This window comes from Corvus brachyrhynchos, unplaced genomic scaffold (assembly GCF_000691975.1).
Source record: "Corvus brachyrhynchos isolate BGI_N302 unplaced genomic scaffold, ASM69197v1 scaffold412, whole genome shotgun sequence".
NCBI lineage: Eukaryota > Metazoa > Chordata > Aves > Passeriformes > Corvidae > Corvus > Corvus brachyrhynchos.
The window spans coordinates 404,665-417,594 of NW_008236761.1; the positions used below are offsets into that span (position 1 = coordinate 404,665).

General features: G+C 50.3%; 2 protein-coding genes across 6 annotated transcripts in view; both read left to right on the top strand.

Moving 5' to 3' along the window:
- LOC108444894 overlaps positions 1-10,076 on the top strand; it is a 34,881-nt gene extending 24,805 nt beyond the window's left edge. For 2 of the 5 annotated variants that reach the window (XM_017727088.1, XM_017727089.1), the window contains exons 3-8: positions 3,092-3,317; positions 4,952-5,159; positions 5,585-5,666; positions 7,272-7,445; positions 7,688-7,810; positions 9,984-10,076. In XM_017727088.1, the coding sequence (XP_017582577.1) occupies positions 3,308-3,317; positions 4,952-5,159; positions 5,585-5,666; positions 7,272-7,445; positions 7,688-7,810; positions 9,984-10,052 (666 nt within the window). In that variant the 5' untranslated portion in view covers positions 3,092-3,307 and the 3' untranslated portion in view covers positions 10,053-10,076. Of the gene's footprint in view, positions 1-3,091; positions 4,449-4,951; positions 5,667-7,271; positions 7,446-7,687; positions 7,811-9,983 lie in introns of those variants that run through there. The other 3 variants (XM_017727090.1, XM_017727091.1, XR_001859610.1) reach the window with 3 other exon arrangements.
- Positions 10,077-10,166: 90 nt separating this feature from the next.
- Positions 10,167-12,912, top strand: LOC103625246 (claudin-17-like). Its single transcript, XM_017727092.1, has one exon. The coding sequence runs from the start codon at positions 11,681-11,683 to the stop codon at positions 12,338-12,340; it is 660 nt and encodes a 219-aa protein (XP_017582581.1). The 5' UTR covers positions 10,167-11,680; the 3' UTR covers positions 12,341-12,912.
- The last annotated feature ends 18 nt before the right edge of the window (positions 12,913-12,930 follow it).

Here is a 12,930-nt window from a genome sequence, read left to right on the forward strand (position 1 = left end):
CGGGCCCCAGAGCAGAGGGGCCCCAGCCCTGGGGCAGCTCCGGGGCCTCCTCTGGGCTCTCTCCAGCAGCTCCAGGTCCTTGTGCTGCTGGCCCCAGGGCTGGGGCAGCTCTGCAGGTGGGGTCTCACCTGAGCACAGGGGCTCTCCATCCGTTCTCTGCCCAGTCAGCATTTCCTCTGCTGAAATCCCAGTACAGGCTCTTGGCAAGAAGGTAAATAGGAAGTTTTGCTCTAATTCCCACCTGTGAAATCCTGCTGCAGCCACCGAGGCACTGGGGCTGTAACAGAAGGGCAGCCTTGCCAGTGGTTCTTATCTTCAATGAACTGTCCTGTCACACTTGTGGAAGTGCTGGGAGGGCCCTTCAGGATGGGCAGCCCTTCACAGCAAGAATGTCAGGAAGGCTGAATGCCAAACCCTGGGGAGCTGTTAGAAAAGGAAATGAGATGTAACATGGTGTTGTGACCTCCAGTAGGCTGGGGCAGAAGGGCCACAAATGATCGGTTTTGTCCACAGATGTGAAACTTTTAATCAGATCAGCTCAGGCAGTGTCTGTATCCATCTGAGGCTGCAGCTCTGAGGCTTCAGGGAGTTGCAGCCTCTGAAGCTCTTTAGCCACTGTGTGCCTACAGAAATCCTACTTTGGAACAGGGTCCCTGTTCCAAGCCTGGAAAATGTCCTGCGTTAGCACCTCACAAAACACACAGAAGGTAAAACCAGGGAAATTGAATTTCCTGCACCACGTGTTGATCCAAGGGGGGCATCATCACTTTGTCACCTGTTTGATAGGTGGGATTTAAGTGGGGTTGTGGATTCCCAGGGGAGCTGTGAGAAAGGAGGCCGTGGCAGGGTTATCTCCTCCCCAAAGAGAGCAGCAGTGGAAGGAGAGCCATGAGGAGGGTGAGGAACAATCCCTTCTTGCTCCCACAGGAGGGGATTAACCGGAATACCAAGTGCCAAAGGGACAGGGAACAGAATGTCCTGACCATGGGGACCTGTTTGGAGCCAACACACACCAAAGCAGCCCTGAAATGTTGTGTATTCTCTGCCCAGGCAGAGCTGGAGTTGCTCTAGGCCCATATTTTTAGGACATTTTAGGTCCAAATATAGAGAATAAAAGTGCTGCAGCTCTCACCTGCTCTGGGGAGCAGGAAGGGGAGGAGGGCAGAGCTGGGAGCACAGAGCAGGAAAACACGTAGGTTGTACAGAGAAGTTGGACACTGACTTCAGGGGTATTAATTCCTTAATGTAGTGGAACAGGGAAGGCAAGGGAAGGAGGAAAGGAAAGGCTAGATTTTGCCTGGACATATTTGTTTTCTAACACACTGTTAGGATCCTGTGGCTGACAGTGAGCTGTGGTTAGCTACTCACAGGCATTTTTGATATTTCCCCATGATGAAATGACATGTTTGAATAGAGAGGAGAACGAATAATGAGATTCATCACTTGCCCCTTTCCTGTGTTTTAATTATAAACAAGCAGATGCAATTCACAACATTAATTAAGATTTCCCCTCATTTCTTTCGCAAAATGGTTTTGAGCAAGATAAGGCACTTAAATTTAATCCTTCCAAGAATGTACGAATACTGAATCCTTGGCTCAGACACAATCCCACCATGAATTTATATGGGAGCTTTAATGGGTTTGTAAATTAATCAACAACGTGGTTAAATTATATTTGCTCTGCTAATTATTTTCCATGTCCTGCAAATTAGAACTTCAGCAGTCTCTGAGAGAAATCAGCCCTGCTGTTTGCACCACGCTTGTGTTTACCTGCTGGAGTATTACTGAAGTGCCTGTTTATTGGTTCTGCTGGGGCTGGGAGCTCTTCCTTTGCTGTTTGAGTGGCAGCCACGGGGCTGCAGGGCCATGCCATGGTGGTTCCATTATTCTGTGTTGGCTGTGTCAAATCCATTCTCACAGGGAAATGCTGTGCTTTCATAGGCTCTCCTCACACTCCTCCTGGGGGAGCAGGATTTAACCCCCTCCTCCTCCCCCAGGAAAACCTGGGGGACATTTTTGAGGATGGAAATGGATCTTGATTGGGCTCTTGGCCTCGTGAGTTTGAAGGGCACGGCTTCAAGCATGGGTTGGATGAGATGACACTCAGAGGCTCCTTCTGACTTGAATTACTCTGTGATTCCAGGAATACGGTCATCCAAGGCATTTTCCCCACTCAGTTTTCCTGAAGCCAGCAGTGATGGGGCCGGATGGCAGGACAAGTTTGCAGCAGGCAAAGCAGCAAACAACACCAAAAGGACAGATCAGGGCTCAGGGGGCCAGAAGCAGCAGGAGAGGTCCCCTGCCTTCCCCATTTTCCCATGTTTTCATGGGCAGCAGCCAGCTGCAGAGGTTGGGAAACTCGGTGGCTATGGAAGACAAACGGAATATGGAAAGATTTGTAGGATGCTTCTTACTCTGCCTTCCCCCCTAACCATGGTTTTACCCACAGAAACACACTCGAGGAGCGTAAGATATTCCCTGTAAATGGGACTTCTATCCCTCCTCTATCTCTGATATGCCAGCGAGCTGGCACATTTAGCACTTGTGCATTTGCTTTCTGCTTTTGAAGAGCTGTAAATGGCAAGGAAAAAGCTAGAGGAGGGAAAGTTCAGATGAATAGCAGCTGGCTTGTATTTCAGTATCTAGGCAGTTAAATCCTAAATTGTTCTTTTACTGTGTAACAAATTAGGTTGTCTCTTAACACGAGGAGCTCTATTTTACAGCAAAAGAATCCTCGTTTAAGGCTGGGTTTCTAGTTCCCGTGCTGGGGCACATTCAGAGATTAGGCTGAATACCTCATGCATACACCCATAGCTACAAGAATTTGTGAAAAGGATCTACTGTTCCATGTCTGTGTGGGGTCTGTTCTTAGGTTTTTACCTGTGGTTTCTGGTGTTCTGGTTTTCACTCATTTCTTCACCTGGCATTTTCCAGGAAAGAAAGGTCACATCACACAAGAACCCTTCAGTGAACAGTTCACCTTCTCGCCATAATTCTTAAGGGGTTTTTGTGGCTTTTGTGGTGGGCTTTTTTTAAAAATTATTTTTAGTTTTTTTATTTGAAATGATGTTTTTCTAAACTATTTATACAGGTATAGCTCTCACAGGTCTTGGGGCACCGATGCTTCCCATTGCACTTCCTTCCATCTTAGGCAAGTTGCTGACTTCTGCAGAGGAAAACAATTTGTTACGTGGCTTATACCCCATCCTGAGGAGCTGAATGTGCAATCCTTTAGGCACATGGATATCTGGAATCCTGCTCATTCCCACAGCTCGGTGTGCAGCAAGAGGAGTGTCTAGAGCTATGTATGTGTGGAGGTACTGGCAGGTTTGGGTCTCCTTTCTCCCCCTTAAACGGTGCGTTGCAGCTTTGGGTTCAGGGTTAATTTCTCTGTATCCTTTAGCTTTGCTTTGTCCCTGGATCCTGTCTCTGCAGTGCTCTCCCCAAAGCATCAGAACAAAAGTGCTTTTGGGAGCAGAGGAGAAGCCCTGTGGCACGGAGCTGGCTCTGCTTTCCCCTGGCACTGTGCCACTGAGCTGGGGTGGGATACTCCTGATTTCTGTACAACAGACCCAGGAGTGGCACCAGTGTCTCCCTGCTGGGCCTGCTCCATCCCTAGAGCTGCAGAACACAGCCACAGCTAAGGACAGGGCTTGGGGCTTTTCATTGTTTCTTCAGATAAACAGCTCCAACACAGAGCATTTGCCTCAGAAGGCACATTTATCCCAAGTGGCTCTCCCTGTCCCAGTTCTTCCAGAGGGATTGGAGCTCGGGCACTGAAGGGAATGAGAGCCTGCCTGTGCCTCCTGCTGCTCTGTGCTGCGGCTGGGGGCTCAGCCACACACTGGGGGCTCTGCTGCACCATCCCAGTGCACGCACACGTGGATGGGTAATGGCACTGGGGCAGCAGCTTGGCTTATTTGGGTGGCACCTTGGAACAGCTTTTGGGCTGTGTGGCTCTGCTTCTGCTTTGGGTGCATTTTGTATGACAAGCAGTAAAAAAGGGCTTAGAATTACACCACGGTATGAAAGCCTGGCCTGTTGCAATGAAAGGAGGAGTTAAGCGGCTGAGGGGTTTTGTTTTCTGCCTGAGAAAGAAGGGATAACAGTGAATAAAGACAAGATAATAATAGTTTAAAAGAAAAGCATTCACCAAGGGATTGATTTACTGTAGGCTTAATGGAGGGTTGCATGGAGAATTTACCCAGCAGAGGAAGGTAAGCTGAAACACATGAAAAAATATCCCTTATTTCAGAGAATAAACACAGCTCTCTATGTACATCCTAATTATCATCCTTTCAGGGAAAGTTAATATTTCCTTTGTAACCCAAACAGGTCAAACTCATTCACAACCTTCTTTCAGAGGCAGCAGACTCATGGCTTACAGCATTTTCCAGCATTGCACAGAGCACAAGAACTGTGCTGGTTGCTTGCCACAGGACTCTGTGGTGTGTATATATATATGTATACATACATATACATATGTATATTTGATTTTTTTAAAGGGTCTTTTGTACAACCAGGTCAAGACTTTTGCTGAAACCCACTCACACCAGCATAGTTTATAGAGATAAGGAACATAAACAACCATAGTATTCACTCCCATTAAAACAGGCTAAACTATATTACTCCTATTAAGATCATGACCCCCCCAATAAGCAGCAATGTAAAGAAACCAAGCCTAGTAAAAAATAAGTAATTCCAGACAAATCGATTTAATGAATGACCCAAACCAATCAATAGTAGCAGTATTTTAATAGAATTTTGTAACCAATAATAAAGTGTAACTCCAGACCCACGGAAATCGATGGAATTTTGCCTTTGACTCAACTGGGAGCGTAATTCAATTTGTGGTGTTTAATGGAGAACAACAGTCCTGTTCTGGAGTTTGATTGACTGTTGTAAGTATTTTATTGGGAGTTTATGATGTGAAACCCTTTTTCCTGCTTAGGGACAAGAGCATTGATGTGGGGAATAAGCAGTATTGCTTTCAGAGATGAAACCGAGGGGGTCTGCCCTGTCCCCCTTCACTCGGCACGTTGGGCACTCGCGCACATTCCATGGAAGTGGAGCCTTTCCAGGTGCACCTGGTGCCCTCTGGGCCGTGTAAGTGGATGCCCACCCTGCAGGGCAGAGGAGGAAATGCTTGTTCGGCTCAGGTGGGTGAAGTTCCTCTAGAAAAGCTGATACCTCTGGACTGCTCCCTTGCTCTTTTGGTGAATAAAAGTGCCACAATTGTTCCTGAGAGCTGTTCCTGCAATAAAACCTCCAGAGGTGGCTGTTCTGCGGTGTCCCTAGAAGTATATCCCAGCCCTTAGTAGTCATTTTCACTAGAGAGGGTTTTCAGGCAGCTGGAACTAAATCTCCTGGCTGCAGAGCAAGGCTGCTCTGCGATTCCTTTCCCACAGTCGGCAGCTTTCCTTTAGCTCTGAAAGCTTTTCCTTCCTTCAGGACTGATCCCACCTGGCTTCTTGAGCCCCCCTTGCTCAGCTTCATCACCTCCAATTCCTTCCTCTCTGTCACCCTCCCCACACTCATTTACCCCCTCTGGCTGGTTTTGGCTGCTTCTCCTCTCCCTTTCCAGGTTTGTTGCCCTGAACTGTGCAGAGTCCCAGAGAAGCTGCAGAGCACGGGGAGCACACTGCCTGCAGGTGGCCACAGCTCAGGTAAATGTTGTCAGAGCCAGGAGAGCCCTTCCCAGGGTGGGTGGGATGCACTCCACTTCATCATCCTGGCTGTGGGGCTCAGCCACTGACAGCACATCCCCAGCTGGGGCCTGGTGCAGATTTCCTGGCTGCAGTTCCTCCTTTGTTGTTGGATTCCTGAGGGGAGTAGGATGAGGCCCCAGAGAAATCCTTGGCTCTATCAGCAGCAGAAATCAGTGTCTGGGCATAGGGGTGTGATAGTTCTCCTTGCAGCAGAGCCTTTTGTTGTTTCACTGACTCGTGGTTCTGCCTCCACGTTGCATTCTTGGTACTCCGTGCCATCCCTCCAGTGTCTCTGTTGATTTTCCATGCTGAGCCAGGTGCTTTAATAAGGTCCAAATGGATTTGATTTTATCAACTTTTATTTTCTAGAAATGATACCAAACAAAACCTGAACTTATTTTTCACTGCATCCATGCTACATTTTGTTTTACTTCCCATTCACTTCTTCCTGAGGAATTCTTAAGCCTCGTCCCCATTCCCACCCCTAAGCTGTTCAGTGTGGTTAATAAGGAATAACGAGATCAGGATCAGAGGAGCTGTTCTCCCTGGCTGCTCCAGGCACTCTCACCTCCTTGGCAATGGCCTTGTGCAGAGATGCAGCTCCTCTCATCCTAATGATCCTTCAATTCCATCTTCTGCCTGCAATGTGAGCCCCGTTCCACTCCCACACAACAGCACCAGGTTTCCTGAGACCTCTTTCTCCTCTGTTTTATCCTTATTTTAAAGTCAGTCTGCACATGTCAGACCGTTTTCCGTCTTTTTTCCTTTCCCTTCCCTAACTTCCAGCCCCCTAGCTCCCAGCACATCACTGGGGCAAACAGCTCACGTTATTGGGGTTTATTTTGGAGGTGAAAATTAAGAATGTAATTGCATTCAGGACATGGGCTTGGGAGAGGACAGAACCTGAGGGAGACAGGACTGGACAGGGAGGTGTCCAAATCATGACTAGGAAAGATGGAAACCCCCCTTTTCTTCATGGTTTGAGACCTACTGGTTTAGTTCCCAGCACTGCTTGGCTACTGGGAAGCTCTAGTTCAGAGGTGCATTATAATGCTGAGCTCCAAAACCAATCTTGGGAGGCCGAGCCTAATCTTGTTTCTGAGAGCATCAGCCAGTCTGATAAAAGCTATCACCTCTTTCTACAAAGCCTGCCTCTCACCTGTCTGTAGGCCATCGCTGCCACCATCTACCCTCTCTGCCTCTTTCACTCCACCCATTAAGGCAGGCAAATAAAGCAGTTCCCCTGTGCCCCACGCAGTGACAGCCTAACTGCTGACACTCCGGAGAGCAGCCAGTGCTGCCCTGGGAAGTTGCTGCATTTCCGACAGCTCAGTGTCAGCAGGGCCATCAGCAGCCCTCAAATACACTTGGAGGTGCTGTCTGTAGGCAGCAGAGTGAGGCAGCAGTTTTCTGGCAGCTTCTATCTCTGTCAGCTTGTTCTGCTCCCGTGTGCAGGCGGGGAGGTGACAGATTCCTTGTAAAAGCCTGAAGCGGTTTAGGTGGATTAAATACTCGGAGGAGTGTTTGATATTTGATTACTGTGGGGTTTCATTGCACTGCAAGCAGGTTCCTCAGTGTCCAGGGGACAGGATCCATCAGACGTGGAGCACCAGCAGGACTCTGGCCGTTCTCTCAGGCTGGGGATTTCGGGTGTGCTGGAGGAGGTGGCAGAAGATAAATGTCAGTTCTTTGCAATTCCAGCGTCAGTCAGGGGTCGCCCCGGAGCTGGAGTTGGAGGTGAGTGCCCAAGTGACCAGGGGAAATCCCTGTCTAAGGAGAGCAGGTGTTCCTCTCACCCCAAAATGTGCCACGCTTGAAGAGGGGGGGAAGGAGGCGCCCTTTCATCTTTTAACATTAAAAACTGAGAGTGGAAGCGCAGGCAGCAATATTAAAGGTAGCACAAATACAAAGGCCTCTGTTGGCTTCAGGCCATTTTCTCCTGAGTGTAAAAACAGATTCAAGATCACCTTTTGCCTCAGCAGCAGGCTGGAGATGCGGCAGTCAATCAAGATACCACAGGAAGCAGTGGAGCCATTAAAGCGGAGTGTGATTTCGTTGAGCAGCCCTCTACGGAGCCGAAAACAAAGTGGTTAACGCAGCAGGTAATGATTGGGGAATGAAAGCCACGAGCAGGAAGGAGCTGATGCCACTCACAGGCGTTTCCAAAACAGACGATCGCAGGCAGCCGCAAGCCTGCTCTCTGTCTGTGCACTCCCTGCAGGGTGGGCTGGCAGAGGAGGCTCCAGGTGAGCCCCCTGCCCACGGGAGGGATGCAGGGAGCCCACGGAGCCCCAGCCCGCTGGGGTCCCCCTGCCAGGCTCTGCCTGGGTAGCTGGGAGCTCAGAGACGTCACTGGGACTCTGTAAGCACTGACTGGAAGTGTGCCTTTGATAAACCTCCGTATCTGCCTGCTCCGGGAGTGTTACTGAGCCTCCAGCGCAGCTCATTAGGCTGCAGCACAGCCTCTGTGCTGCCGAGGAGAGCCCGTAATGAGCTCTGGCCATTATGGCTGTACATTTGTACAGGATTAAAGCCTCTTGCTCTCTCTATAGGTGCGTGTGTAGGGATAAGCACTCTGAAAGTCAAGGTACAGAGAGGTTATTCAAAGAGGAGTTCATCCTGCTTTCGGGGAGGCAACTCAGTGTTTACATTATTGGTGCCTGTAACTAATTAACCACTGAGGCTCGGTTCGGTTAATCCTGTGGACTGGGGATGCTCTGCTTCTTCGTTTTCAAGGGGCATCAGCACTTTAAGAGCCACAGAGGGAACAGAAGGTGGTGCCCCAGGGAAAGATTGAAATGAACATCCTGATTTGAAGGGAAGAGCAAATGTAAATCTGAGAGAGATCCCGGGAGAGATGAGGTGTAAAGGCTACGTGCTCCCTCAGTCACCCACTTTCCTCTTTGAAGGCAAATTTTGGGGTGGACATGTTTGCATAAGAACTGGTCTTGTCCTCTTGAGGCAGGGAAGCGTTCCAATAGAACAGCAGAGGGATGATGCACAGTGAGGAGGCTTCCAGCGTCTGGTCAGGTGTAAGCAGGCATTTCCTTTTGTTCCCTCCGTGGTATCTGCCCACCCTGGGAGAACTTCTGTGGTTTCTGCTCTGAGAGAGAGGTGCTGTTCAGGGAGGTTTGGGAATGCCTCAGCCGGCCAAGCCTCTCCTTCTGAGAGCCTTGCAATGGAGCTGCAGTTCTCTGGGGGGTACAGGGCTGTAAGAGCCCCCTCCAGGCTGACCCAAACACAGGATTTACTTGCAGAAGGTGGTTTTTTCCACAGATTAGTGAAGTCAGGGGCTCACTGGCATGGGAGAGGTTCAGGAGGTTTTCCAGTTCCAAGATATTTTTAATGTTTCTTTTTTTTTTTTTTTCCCCAACCTGTCTCCTGTAGCTCCTTTAAACCTCTGAAGTTTGCCTTCAGATTCCATTTGGTGGTTTTCCTCTGCTGCCTCCTTCCCCTCAGGTTCCAACAACAGGAACCATCCTGCCACTGGCCCTGCAGCAGTCCCCTGGCTGTCCCCCTCTCCTGCTGACACCTGCACAGGATGTCACCCACCAAAGGCTCTAATTCCCACTCAAGATCCAGCCCCACTCGGCCATTTGGTCCTCCCTGGATGTGTTGCTGCATTTTAATCCTATTTCTCCGGGCAGTTCTCATCTTCTCTGCAAACCATGCCCTGGCGATTTTCTGCATGGCCTCAACTGCTGACCCTCCCAGGGCATCTGAGGGAGAATTATTTCCCAGCATTCCTGATAGATAAGGCAGCCAGGAGAATGGATTCGGGGCATTAGGCATGCTCTGTGCTCCAGCTGTGCACACACCTGCGGGAGCTGCCTGCCTGAAAACATTGCACAAAGGGGTTTTCTGTTAGGAAAAAAAGGCATTTAAATGCTGGTTTTAAGAGGGATTTTCCATCATAAATTGATTTCTAGTTCTGGAGTTAAAATAAGAAGTCCAAAAAACAGTTTGGGGAATTCAGAGGTCAAAGAAGTCCAGCAAGATGGATGGAGACTGTACTCAAATAGTACAGATCTTGTGTGCAGTGTTCTCCTAAAGGAGCAGTGTCCTGCCAGGGGAGGGAGCTTCTTTTAGACCCAGCTCTGAGCCCTGATTTCACCTCCACTGGGGCACAGAGCAAAGTGCCTCCAACTTCTGCATCACAGAATTCTTCTTGTCTGTCTGCAGTGATGTGAAACTCCTCTCCCTGTAAGTACAAACCTGATGGTGGATTGACTTCTGTGTTTCACATCTCAGCTGAAGACATTTTTTTCTTTCCAGATTCCTGGTTGTAGACGTGAAGCTCAATTGCCCAGATCCCCCGGGAGCATTTTCCATGTGGAAATGTAACATTAAACTGAATAATTTGCATGATCTGGCACTTCCTTCCTTCCTTCCTTCCGTCCTTCCGTCCTTCCGTCCTTCCGTCCTTCCGTGAAGCTCAATTGCCCAGATCCCCCGGGAGCATTTTCCATGTGGAAATGTAACATTAAACTGAATAATTTGCATGATCTGGCACTTCCTTCCTTCCGTCCTTCCGTCCTTCCGTCCTTCCAAGGAGTAACTGGACTGTGGGTGGTTTGGGTGGACAATTCCCTTTCCATGGGTTCAGCTTTGGCTTTGAATGTGCTGTGTAGGCACCTAAGGCTGTAATTAAATTAATACCATCAAAGGCAATGTCTGATATTTCCAAACACACAGAGTCCACAAACACACAACCCCAGACCATGCCTTTCTTTGAGAGCACTTCTGGGGCCTTTATTGCCTTTAGTGGGCCACTTTTTTTTTTAAATTTCTGGTTTTTAACTGGTTCAAAGGGCTGGAGTAAGCAGCAGCACTCCAACTTCACCACCACCCATGAGCTGTCGTCATGCAGCACTGTCTCAGGGCAGGAGATGGAGGCAGCCAAAGCCCTACCACAGCAGCTATTCCTGGGCTGCCTGAGGCGGATCAGCCTCTGGAATGTGTGTTTGTCCAGGCTTGCAGGGATCTGTGGGAGGGACTCTGGGTTCGTGTGCTGTACTCCCTGTACACACATCAGACAAGTGCCCCCAGCCCCGCAGTGTCACCGGGTAAGAGTGCTGCTGTGGGACACAGTGACAATACTCTCCTCCTCGTTCACCCACAGAGGATCATCTCCTAACTGTGCCTTTACTCCTGATTCAAAAGCAGAAGCTGTGAAGCTCAGCCACTTCTTTGCTTTGCCTCCCTCGTGAATTTTGGAGCTGGTAGAGCGAAGCTTTGATGTTGATTGGAATACTTGACTTTCCTGTACCTGTCTAATACCATGATTAGACTTTTGTATTTGATCAAAATGAGAAATCTACATTAAAGGGCTACACCAAGCACCTCCTGGCTTGATTTAAAGGAAAATAATAATCAGATGTTTTCCCAGGGCTGCAGCACTTAGAAAATAAGCCCCACTCCAAGACTCAAGTTAAGCTTTTGTTGTAAGAACAACTGTAATGACCCACTTTAAACAAGATTTTAGCAGACGGAAGTTCAGGCTTTCTGTACTGAATTGCAACAGAGCTGCAGTCTCGCAGTTAAGAATTGTTAGCCCTGCAATTAGGCACCTTTAATCGAATCCCTGCCACTTGCTTAATTCTAGCAGCACTTCAGCCACCCTGTGAGAAGCAGTGAAATCAGCCCTGCCACACCTCTCCCAGGCTGCCATTGGCTGCAAACCTGTCAGGCTTGATGGGCTGCAGTCAGAGGGGATTTCAAAGCAAATAAATAGCAGGGCCTTGGAGCAATCAGGAATGATTTCCACCTGTTTGAACTCCTGACTGGAGCAAGCCTCTCCTGAGAAACCCAACCTTGGAGCAAGCCTCTCCCGAGAAACCCAACCTGCTGCATGAGGAAACGGCCAGAGACAATACTCCTTCTCATGGTGTCCACGATTTCTGTGAGTAAGTGACTTTGGCAGCCCCTGGGCCAGCAGCTGGAGCAGGTTTGGGAGCAGGTTTGGGAGCAGCATGGCTTGCTGCGTGCTCCAGATCACCGGGCTGATTTTCGGCGGTGTGGGCATGGTGGGCACCCTGGCAGCCACGGCCATGCCCCAGTGGAGGGTCTCTGCCTACGTGGATGGCAACATTGTGGTGTTTGAGACCATCTGGGAGGGGCTGTGGATGGACTGCATCAGTCAGCTGGGCATCAGGCTGCAGTGCAAGTTCTACGACTCGGTGCTGGCGCTGCCCCCGCCGCTGGAGGCCTTCCGGGCCCTCATGTGCGTCGCCGTGGGGCTGTCCATTGTCTCCTTCCTGATGGCCATTGTCGGGGTCAAGTACACTCAGCGCGGCAAGGAGGGTCCCCAGGGCATCAGCATCTTCATCCTGGCAGCTGGCGTTGCCTTCCTCCTCACGGGCAGCCTGGTCCTCATCCCGGTGTCCTGGACTGGGGGCAGCATCATTCGGGACTTCTACGACCCCGACGTGCCCGTGCCACTGAAGCGGGAGCTGGGAGCCGCCCTGTACGTGGGCTGGGGCAGCAGTGCCCTGCTGCTGGCCGCAGGAGCCATGTACTGTCACTTCTGGTGCTGGGCTGACATGGCCACGAGGCCCAGGTACCCCTCGCTGGCCCGGGCCCGGCTGGCCAGGGCAGGAGGGCCGGCCCTGGGTGTCCATGCCTACGTGTAGGGGCTGCCCGTGGCCACGGAGCCAGGGAGTGCTCTGGGCTGCACAGGACCTTAGGGATCATCTCATTCCAGCCCCTGCCATGGGCTTGGACACCTTCCACTGTCCCAGGCTGCTCCAAGCCCTGCCCAAGCTGGCCTTGGACACTGCCAGGGATGGGACATCCTGTGATCTTCCGATTTGACATGTGCTGATTGACTCCTTAATTTACTTTCAAGCCTGTAATGGAGGAGTAATTTTGTTCCCTTGCTGTTTACTGTTGATGGGGATATCTGCTCTCTAACAGCCTGGCAGGAACTGTTCTTACACGGGTGTTTGGTTAGAGCACAGTCCCCATTTATTTGGGAATGAGGAAAGGCGTGGAGACAGCGGCAGTCAGGAGGCTCTCAGGGAAGATGAACAGCCTGTGCTGGGCTGGAGGGAAGGAGCTGCTGTGCAATATCCCACAGCCCTTCCCAGACCCCCGAGGTGCAAAGGGAGCAGGGCATTTCCCTCTGGAGTGGAGTGACTGTAAGGAGTGCTCTGGGGGAAGCGTGGGGCTGGCAGCACGGCTCAGTGAACGGAGAAGCCTGCAGCAATCCCGCTGCCAGTCA

What these genes read in the sequence shown, in the direction of transcription:
- LOC103625246 (XM_017727092.1), top strand. Translation starts at nt 11,681, where the DNA reads ATGGCTTGCTGCGTGCTCCAGATCACCGGGCTGATTTTCGGCGGTGTG.